Genomic DNA, 11,138 nt, shown 5'->3' on the forward strand with positions numbered 1-11,138 from the left:
TTCCCAAAGTGCATAGCCTATAAAAGAAACCCTTCAGGGTTCCTTTCCTGAAAGAGTTTTCAATCTAAGTATGTGAACACGCTTGAAAGATTACAACACAATTGAATAGTAGGAGGTACTTACCGAATCCCTTCATTATTTACTGGTATGCTTAATCTTTCATACTCTTGGGTTGGCTTTCTGCCGTCTGGACCTCAGCCTCCTGGCCTCACTGTGTTCATTGGACCTCTCTGATAAATAAAGCTAAAATGCTGCAGTCAACCTAGTCGAAGGGTATCCAAAATACAGTGAGAAATGTAGGCTGCTTTCCCAGAGGCAGGCTTGTTACCAATAAAAACTGTGAAGGGAAGAGAGAAAATTGGAAATGCAAATATCACTCTCCCTACCATTTCCCTCACTATTGGCTCTGTGAACCTGTGACTAGGTTGTGTGGACCAAAGTTCATTTTTGCATCTTCAATTCTGTAAGCACGTGGTTTACTGTGATGTGAATGTTGATTCTTTTTTATGAAAGTGGGTCCCCATAGCACCTGCATATGGTTAGTGGTTTTCTTCAATTGTCTGAATTCTTTCCAGTAAGTGATACGTGTTCTAAAAAATCTGATTGATAACAGGCTTTCAATTTAATTGCACTTTAGTTTACTATATGAGTGCCATCTCATTGTTGTTGTTTTTCTGAAAGAATTAAGTTAGAAATAATTATTTATAGAAATCTAAATATTCAGAATGTTTTAAAAGAGAGAGAAAGGCTACTAGCATTTATATACTTATGAAGGGACATTTAATTAATAACTTCACTCAATTTTTCTGTGGCTTCTTGGCTTATTTGTAGTAGAAAATAAGACAGCCTAGGAGTTTCTAAACTAAATACTTTATAATACTTTGTGTACTATAATGTAAAAGCATTTATCACGTGGAAGTTAGTCATCAAAAAATCACATTGGGTTTTTGGCAAAACAAAGTAGATGCCATTCAAATGGCTTCTTTCATACATACCCCTGACAAAATTAAAAGAGTGCTTTATGCCATTTGTCATGAGACCTGAACACTATTCTCACTGCTGTGTTTACCACCTTCTCAGTGGGTTCAATTTTTAGACAACTCTCAGGTTAGCTTTCAATTCAGGCTTTATCACATGCCTGGGAGGAAGCCCTCTCCAGCAACCGCCATTTGGTAGAAATCTCAAGAATGTTAACACATATCTGATGTGATAAGCCAGTCAAGTGTGTAGTGAGAGTCCGGCGTAGAGTCAAGGATTTCTGAGGAAACTTCAGTGTCTCATTACCCTGGACTTTTAATGATTTTCCACAAATGCCTTGACTTGCCTCTCAAAATACTTCTTTAACAGAGTTAAAACAACTGATGGAGGTCAGAGCCAATTATGCCAGAATCCGAAGGCAGCAGGGCCCTGAAGCCACGGACATTGTGGTGTCTCCACCTGAGAAGCTGCAGTCTCTGGTACATCGACTCAATTTCTAGCAAAGCCATCATATTTTGTGCTGTATTTTGCCTGTGTAGCCTATATATATGTACTTATATACTTGCCTTGATGTTGTTATTATTCATCCTTTTCAATTTTTTAATCCTTACCCAAGGATATGTTTTTATTGATTTTGAGAGAGAGAGAAAGGAAGAGAGAGAGAGAGAAATATGAATTGGTTGCCTCCTGTAGGTGCTTGGACCAGGGATGGAACCCGCAACCTATAGGTGTATGCCCTGACCGGGAGTCAAATGCATAACCTTTTGGGATAGGGATGACACTACAATCAACTGAACCACCCAGTCAGGGCCATTCCCCCCTCCCTTTATTTTATCTTTATTGTTGAACATATTAAAGATGTTCCCTTTTTACCCCATTGACACCCTCCACCTCCATACCCTCTCCGAAGGCCTTCGCTGCATTATTGTGTCCATGGTTTATGCATGCATGCATAGAAGTTCTCTGGCTAATCCCTTCCCACCCCTCCCTCTCCACCCTTTTTAATTTTATGCTGTCTCTTTAAAAAGCTATTACCTTCACATTTTACGTAGAGCAGCATTTGATTCCTCAAACCTATTCCTGGAAAGGAACAGAACTAGACAAAGTAATGCCAGTAAAATAACTATGTTAAGTATATTTTCTTCCAGGAAAAAAAGACTACTAGTTACTGTTGAAAAATAACTTAGTGGTGTCAAGTTATATTTATACTTAAATAATAAAATAGACTCTTTGACCACTTACCATTAAATTTGACCCAGACTGACATTTTTCTGGCTCAGCCACCATATTTTCCAAAGCTCCATGTTAAAATCCTGTATTTACTGAATGAAAAGGAAATGGCTGGTAGCCACTGAATGCCATGTGAGTCGATTTTTCCTCCTCCGATTTCCCCTGGGTTTGGCCTGTAGGAACAGTGTAGGACTATACAGAGCACGGCTAGATGTTGTGCACAAGAGTGAAGCTGCATAATTGCGGGCATAAGCTCAATAACCAAAAGCCATGGGCTGTGTACTCGATAGAGAAACTCTGGGAGATAGTACATGCACAAATTTAAGAAAAAAATCATGTAATGATTTTTTATTTATTTTTAATAGCGGGGCCAAGCAAAATTCTTAGCACTCTTGCGTGTCAGTTTCTTCCTGCGTTGATGAAAGAATCATTTTTTTAAAATAGCAGTGACAAATCAGAGTTTGGTTTCCAGTGTGGGAGGAACATTCCAGAGAAATGCTCTTTTTCGCTCTCTTCCTCTGAAAGCCACTCGCAGCTCTGTCTGAATATAAATTGCAACCTGGCTAGGTGTGTACAGAATGGCTCAGCTGGGCTCACTTCTCCATCCACCACTTTAATGTGATGCAGGGAGGCAGTAGATCATCTCCACTGAAGGGGGCTCTGGGTAACCACTGCAGAAGGCCCGGTATTTACTCCCTGTCTTCAAGTCAGTGGGGCTGCGTGAATAAATTGCTGCCGCCTCCAACCCTGCTAAAAGCAGAGCACGGTGAGATGAAACTTCACGTGTTACCTCCTCAGCAATTTGCCCTTTTGCAGACATTTTCTCTATGTACAGTGGATGTTAGAGATGTGAAGGCATTCCAGAACAGCTTTGTGGTGCATAGAAGGAAAAGATTGCATTTTGTTTTGTTGTTCTTCTTTAAAAACACACACACACACACACACACACACACACACAAAAAAAAAAAAAAAAAAAAACCCTGAAGGTTCAAACAACAAAGCTAAGGAATGAGCTCCCAATTATGAAGTATAGCATAAAACCAACATGATTCTTAACCTGCTGAGCCTCTCTTTAGAATGACAGGATCACAATCCCCATAGACACAGAGCATTTTGTGTTTTTTCAAAAAATCTTGAACACAAAGGCATTTCTAGGAGCAAAAGTACCTATCATTTGCTGCCACAGATAAGTTGATTTGCAATGAAAATGGCATAATTTCAGCCTGAATAAAATGTGCAAATTCCTGTGAAGTCTTTGTGGTAGCACATGAATACGCCTGAAGCGAAAATTGGTAATATCACACAATGCGTATCAAGTTCTGGGAGACATAAGGCAAGACTCTGCACTGAACTTTCCTATTACTAGTAAATGGGATTTTAGATGTAATGTAACAGTCATCAACACATCAGATTTCACCAGTGCCACTGGCTTTGTTGATGGCGGCCTGTCTAGCTTAGAGGAAGGCCAGCCCTGCTCTTTCCTTATTATTGACCTTCCTCTCTGGTTGGCTGGAAGGTGGACTGGGGAGCAGTTACCCCACCTTTAGCAAGGACTCCAGGATAAGATGATTGCAATTCTGTTCAGCCCTCCTAGGCTTTTAATAAGCCCAGTAATTTCCTTTGGGGCTGTGTTTATCGAATTTGAATCAGCCTCATATGTATAAGTCACATTTCAATATTTTTCTATAACTGGAAACCATTTATTATTAAATACTATAGCAACCATCCTCAAGTCCATGGCTTTCTCCTGAAATGTATTTCCTGCTGGTTCACAAACACCCTTAAGGTGATCCAGATGTGATGACCAAGCAGGTCAGGTGATTGTCCTGTAGGGAAGGACTTTTCTAGATGTTTTTGCCCTACTCTAGCTTTGGCTGCCTGATGAAGTGTTGGAGTGAAGTTGTATGTTTCTATGCAAGTGAACTAAAAGCAATATTCCTGTTGACAGGCGATCTGAGATTAACCAACAGCGTTTATAAATAAGGATCATTTTATCTGGGTGCTTCTATCAGCTTTCTAAAACAGGACACATCAGTAATGATTCAAAATGCAGAGGTAGTTTCTTAAAGCAATAACCTTGAATTTCCTTTTTATTTTTCTTGATTGTTCACGTAAACTAAATATTTATTTGCGGGTCAAGAGAACAAAGCAACAAGCAAACAAAGAAAAACAAAAGGTAAAGATACACCTGCTCTCTTTTAAGAGAGAATCAATTAGGAATTGGGGCCAATAGCTGCTGCAGCATTTGTGGGCTAACCTTTCATAATAGCCCAGGTGTGCTGAGAGCCATTGAGATTTGCAATTGGCCAAGGCAGCATATTTTTCCTGGCATCATGTGGAAGAGAGCGATCAAAACCTACAAGTCTCCATTATTACAAAATCCCATGTAAATGCCCTAGGTTAAGTGGAATTTGGACCCAGTGGCACTCCTTGCTTGTTTTTTATTACACCGGTGTCTGCAGTTCTCGCCTGCCTCTGAGCACATCTCAACCCCTCCTCTAGGTGAGCAGAAAGAATGAGCAGCTGTTTTGTTCTCAGCACAATAAACTGGAATTCGGCATAAATGGCACGGTTGGGGCTGCTTGGCCAGAAGCAACTGCAGAGCAAGATCAACGAAAACCACTCGGGAGAGGGCTGATGAAAGTAAGTGGACCGGCCGTGGACCGTGGGTGTTCAGTGGGTGCCTGCTGCCAGCTCATATTTTCTAATTCTTCCCGTCTGTGATGTGACACTACTATCCATAGGCTGTCGCCCTGCACCATATGTGCAAATGGAAATATATGAGGAGTGAGGAAGTGCTTACGTCCACGGTGCAACTGAGTCGGGGGAGGGAGGAAGAAAGGAGATAGGAAATTGTATTTATCCGGCAAGGAAAATGGTGGTACCGAATCACACGTGCCATCACTCATTATCTGCAGCATCCTGTACTGGTTTATGGCTAGACACACAGTACAGTCAGCTGCTGGCTCCATTAGGTCCTGGCCTATCAGTCCTTGTGTGTCCAGCTTAGGAATTACTATTGGTGTGTTAGCCTGGGTGAGGATGGTCAATAATGTCAGCTGTCAGACCAACTGAGGCAGCAGCCAATCATCTCTAAGTGCCACCACCGGCAACTGTTTTAAAGGAAGGTGCCTAAAAGCACTCTCTCCTTAAATAAGCCTGCAGACTGAGTTGGAGAGGAATGGAGGAGAGGAGGAACCCCAAGATATGCCAGGGTTAGCCCCCTGCAAAGCATATGGTTTTATTACGTTGCTTTTTAGATTTCTACCACGCCCTCTCTTCCTTCCTGTCTCCTTCCTCCTTGCCTTTTGACCTTCTCTCTTCAGTCTTCCTTGCTTTTCTCTTCTAAGAACCTTTAAATCCCATCTTCATCTTAAAAACAATCCTCCCTGAGCCATTCGTGGGTCAGCAAGAGTGCCTCCGTCATATGCTTCTCAAAGCTTAATGTGTGCACAGGTGTGATAAAACAGAGTTCCAGGCTCAAAAGCAGAGGTTCTTATTCTGAGGTGGGCCAGGGCATTTGCGTTCTACAAGCCTCTGAAACAGAGAGTGGTAGCTGCCCACACCTGACAAGCCCATCCAGGATTTCTGTGCCCACCAGCTGGGCGTGGCCCGAGCACTAAGAGCCCTATGGATACTTATTCTCATGTTCAGAGGTTATGGAGGCAAGCACTTGCCTCTTTGTGTAAGAGTCTGAGTGTAAATGTCCTCACGTTTACTCATCACCATTTCCTTGAAATGTCCTTGTGTCCAGACCACCCACCCAGAGATTATAACCAGGCCCAGACTTTGGAGGCAAATCAAATGAGTTGAGGTGCTGAGGTTCCCATGTTAATTAAGTTGCCTTCAGTGCTGATGAAATCTTAAAGGTCATAAGAATAATGTCAGGGTTAGGATACATTTATAAAGGAGCAGAGTCATTTTGAGGGTGGGAGAAGTAGCCAGCTTCATTGAGTTTTCTTAGGCATTCTTATTGCACCAAGAGGAAAAGCTTTGAAACAGGGACAAGGAGCTGAAACCGTTTTTGGCTCAGTGGATAGAGCGTCAGCCTGCGGACTAAAAGGTCCCAGGTTCGATTCCGGTCAAGGGCATGTACATTGGTTTCGGGCACATCCCCAGTAGGGAGTGTGCAGGAGGCAGCTGGTCGATGTTTCTAGCTCTCTGTCCATCTACCTTTCCTCTCTGTAAAAAATCAATAAAATATATATATATATATTTTTTAAAGAAAGAAACAGGGACAAAGAGGGGTCCTATTTGCCAAAGTGACCCTTTCTTAACTGTAGGAGCTTCTCGCTGGGGGGAGGCTAAAGCTCCCTGTGCTTGCTCTAAGTCCTAGCAGGCTCTTTGAAAACTGAAGTTCCACAGGACATTATTTCATTTCATAACAAGTACGCTTAGAAAAAATTAATTTTCAAAGTAGTCTCTTGCCCCACAAATGAAATCCATATAGGTTGGGAAATAGATACTTTCCTTAGAAGACATAAATGAGTTTTCAAGGAACTAATCCTTATATAAATATAGCCAGGCACTCACTGTTCTGGGTGCTGGGCATGCCGAGGTGTATGCAATAACGATGTGGCTATGTGGACAGTGCAGAAGTCTTGAAAGTTGGTGTAACGGGCATGAAGCAAGGGACGAGTGGGCACAAGCTGATTCTGGAGGGCTTCATCAGTCACACTAAGGAGTCTGGATTTTTATTTTACCTTTTAAAAAATATTTTTATTAATTTCAGAGAGGAAAGGAGAGGGAGAAACAGAAATAGAAAATCAATGATTAGAGAGAATCTAATCGATTGCCTCCTTCATACCCACACTGAGATCAAGCCTGCAACCTGGGCATGTGCACTGACCAGGAATCAAACTGTGACACCCCCCATCCCACCCCCTCACCCCTGGGATTCATAGGTCGACGCTCAATCATTGAGCTATGCTGCCTGGGCTGAAATTTTCTTTTTTTAAGTGCAGTAGGAAGCCATCAAAGGGGACTAATATAAAAATTGGACTAGACCTTTCATATTAAATTATTATAAGCACACACAGGTTGGTGTGTGCTTATAATATTCACTCCATTTAACTCATCACATGTATTATGACAGACTGAATATTTTGACCCTCTTGTGTTGAAATTATATGCCCCAATATGCCCCGATGTAATGGCATTAGGAGGTGGGGTCTTTTAGAGTAAGTAGGATTAGATAAAGTCATGAGGATGGAGCCCTCATGAGTAGAATTAGTGTCCTTATAAGAGAGCTTTCTTCCTCTGCTCTGCTCTCTGCCTTGTGAGGATACAAGGAGAAGTCAGCAGTCTGCAACCTAGAAGAGGACTCTCTCCACAACCTAACCAGGCTCCAGACCTGTGAGAAATAAATTTCTGCTGCTTGAAAGCCTATGGTACTTTATTATAGCAGCCCAAACTAAGGCATGCATCATCACATCAATCTGCAGACCATTACACAACTTTGTTATAAAACAAGTCTTGCATTTGTTGACAGGGCAGTAGAGACTGACTGAACTTCCTTTATCACATGGCAAACTAAAGCAATGTTGACTATGATCCTTTCTTTACTAAGTTGTAACTTTTAAAACACTCCTAAGGCCTGATAGAATAGAAAACATTCTTCTCTCATCAGTGCCCAGACGAACCCTTAACTGCTGGCTGCCTCTGTGCTGCAGGCAGCCCAGCTTGGAAGGGAAGACATGTCACCCCCTTTCACAAGTGTGATGATTTGTGGCTGAGACGGGAGAGCCTGCTCTCTGAACCACATGCCCCCTGGTGCAGGCAGGCTAAGGAAAGATGAATGGCATTATAAGACAGACATCTGAATGTTTCATATTAAATTAGTCCCACAGAGCGCCCAGAATTCTCATTCCATAAATCACCAAGTAAAATAAACTCACTCCCAGGTTAGATTGCTGTGACTCTGGCCTGGGGTGTCATAGATAATCTGAGAACAGTTAAACATTTGTCTGAAATAGTAATAATTTTCAGCATATTTACTCAGTGACATGGAGGTGACCCAGACTGATCTCTGTTGCCAGAAACAGCATGTAAATGGGAGTCAGCCAATTTAGGAGATTTCCAAACACGAGTCACTGCTCCTCACCCCCTCCACCTCCTTGGAGACTGCCACAAGCTGCTTAAAGAGCAAAACACACCACCCCCGAGAGTAGGTGTGTAAGAGCACTGATGTGCCTACCCATTCGCTGCATTAGTGTTGCAGCGACATCTTGAAGTCCACCTTTACTGGTCTTGCTCTCAGCATCACAGAGCTGGGAGGCACCTTGATTCCGAAGCCACATCTCTCTTCAATGACAAAGGTTTATTCTGAGAGTACTTTTCCTATCCTTGGACCTATTCTGGTTCTTCCATTCCTGATCAGACACTGTAGCAATAGGGGCCATAATAGAATGGAAGGAACATTAGACTGTGGTTTATGAGATCATTTAACTTGATGCTAATTGGTTGGGGCCCCATCTGAGCTCCTGCTTCCTCTTCTCTGAAATATCCCACCCAACTTTAAAAGTCTGATTCTGATTCAGTAGTGAGATTCAACTGGACAGCAACCCCCCCCCCCCCCCCCCAGGTGACCTTGGAAAGCCTATTTCTCTGCCTGGTAGGGCCTTTCTACTGGTGTTCACTAGAACCTGCATCTGGATCATCTCGGCCCTCAGAAACCCACTTTAAATGTTATCAGAGTGACAGAGGGAAAGCACAGCTCAGTGGTGGCCCAGGCCTAGAGTGATTCCTCCTAGGGAAAGATCTCCAGGCTTGGTGCGAAAGGCCTAAATTGGGTCTTGCCTCCTGCCCTTCTGGGCAAGTCCTTCAGAATGAGGATCAAATCAGAAACATGGAAGGGAAGGGCACTAACGCTGCTGAGTGTCTACACGCACCAGAACCCATGTTGGCCTTCTACGTTGTTGTCTGCTTCATTCCATACTCAGGACCACCCTCAGAAGTAGATCTGTTTTCTACTCCCACTTTCACATTTCACAAATGATGAAACTGCGCTTCTGAGAAGTGAAATAGATTGCCACAAGCTAATAAGTGGCAGGGCTGGTATTTGAACCCTGATCTGCCTAACCTCAGAGCCTGTTATTTTCCATTATTCAGTGCAGTAGAAATCTCAGGCATGGTTCCTGGTCATTCTAAAACTGAGTTCACTGATGTCTTCAAGGAATAGTTGTATAGTCTAGTTGCTGCTAAATTAGGCAAAGTGATTTGCACTTGGATGCTCAATCCGAGGTAGGAGGAGCACTGCCAAGGGCATGGGGGAGGCTCTGGCCAGCTCATCAGGACCCAGCAAGCCATCAGGGGTCTCATTTCTTACCCCAATGGCTGTATTAATCCATGCGTTAATGGCTAAGGCTCTGGCAACAAAGTACCACAACCTGGAGGCTTAAACAGCAGAAACTCATTGTCTCACAGTTCTGGAGGCTAGAAGTCCAAGATCAAGGTGCCAGCAGGGCTGGTTCCTTCTGAAGCGGGTGAGGGAAGGCTCTGTTCCATGTCTCCGCCCTAGCGTTAGGTGGTTTGCCAGCAATGTTTGGCATCCCTTGGCTTGTGGAATCATCACCCGATCTCTGCCTTCACCTTTACATGTCATTCTCCTATGTGCCTGTCTGTGTCCAAATTTTCCCTTTTTCATAAGGACACCAGTCATATTGGATTAAGGCCCACCCTAGTCCAGGATGACCTCATCTTAACTAATTGCATTTGCAGTGATCCTATTTCCAAATAAGATCACAGTCTATCGGAGTGGGGCTGAGGGGGGGAGGGGGACAGTGAATACGGTAGGGGAGGGAAAGCACTTTTCAATTCATAACACTCAGCAGCAAAAATCCCAACCCTCACCCGCACATGCACTTCACGTGAGCACCAGTGCTCTACCTGAAAGATCACAGCGTTCTTTCTGGAAGGCATGTCTCTCTCCCTTTTATGTCTTTCATGTTTCTTACTGACACTGGAGTCCGATATTAATGGAAAAACCATTAAAAAGAAAACTATTATCCTATGAGGCAAAGTGAATGCACTCAACTGTAAAAGGAAGACTTATTGATCAATTTCAGGTAAACCTTGCTTGTCAGACACTTTGCAGCTAAGGAATGTGTTTTTATTGCCTGGCCAGATCGTTCTGATTTCCGGTCAGTCTTAGTAAAGACCCCTTTTATAACATTGATAAAATTTTATCACAGAGCCATGAAAACAAAATTAGATTTCATAACTCACATCAGGCCTTGAAAGGGATGCCTCTATAAATTTTACAAACCTTATCAAGTTTTAATCCACCTATTCTGATAAATATTTTAAAAATAGCAACTTCTACCGAACCTTGTGGGTATGTATATAAATTAGTGTGTGTAAAAATATTTTCTTTCTCTCCCTCTCTCTCTTACAGGAAAGAAAACTTTCTTTGCCTATTTATAAACAGAAGACTATGACAGAAAAGCCTATTGTTTAGATTGCAGAACACTGAATTTAGGAAAATCCACTTCTATAAAAGAAATCTGAGTAATTTATTTAAAAATTTAGTCCTAAAATGTATCCTTTGAAATGACTAGCCCAGAGTCATTGACCCATGAACCAGGAGGTCACGGTTCAATTTCTGGTTAGGGCACATGCCCGGGTTGCAGGCTCAATTCCCAGTAGGGGCGTGTAGGAAGCAGCTGATCAATGACTCTTTCTCATCGTTGATGTTTCTATTTCTCTTTTCCTCTCCTTTCCTCTCTCTGAAAATCAATAAAAACATATTTTAAAAAATATTGTAAATGACTGGCTTTTTCATGGGCAGATTTTGAAGAATTATCAATACTGATAAAACATCTATAAATTATAAATTTCTAATAAGACACATCATAATCAAGGACAGTGTTCACCAAAAATCCTGTGTATAGTCTCTAGTTTTTACAGGCTATCGTGTGGCCTACTATCGG

At 42.4% G+C, this 11,138-nt stretch overlaps 1 protein-coding gene across 1 annotated transcript in view; it reads left to right on the forward strand.

Moving 5' to 3' along the window:
* DCDC1 (doublecortin domain containing 1) overlaps positions 1–10,877 on the forward strand; it is a 274,158-nt gene extending 263,281 nt beyond the window's left edge. The window contains exons 37-39 of the mRNA XM_045577759.1: positions 1,348–1,457; positions 4,711–4,851; positions 10,604–10,877. Coding sequence (XP_045433715.1) covers positions 1,348–1,457; positions 4,711–4,851; positions 10,604–10,666 — 314 coding nt within the window. The 3' untranslated portion in view covers positions 10,667–10,877. The remainder of the gene's footprint in view (positions 1–1,347; positions 1,458–4,710; positions 4,852–10,603) is intronic.
* Positions 10,878–11,138: the final 261 nt, after the last annotated feature.

The sequence above is a fragment of the Pipistrellus kuhlii genome, unplaced genomic scaffold (genome assembly GCF_014108245.1).
Source record: "Pipistrellus kuhlii isolate mPipKuh1 unplaced genomic scaffold, mPipKuh1.p scaffold_m20_p_9, whole genome shotgun sequence".
Classification (NCBI taxonomy): Eukaryota; Metazoa; Chordata; class Mammalia; order Chiroptera; family Vespertilionidae; genus Pipistrellus; species Pipistrellus kuhlii.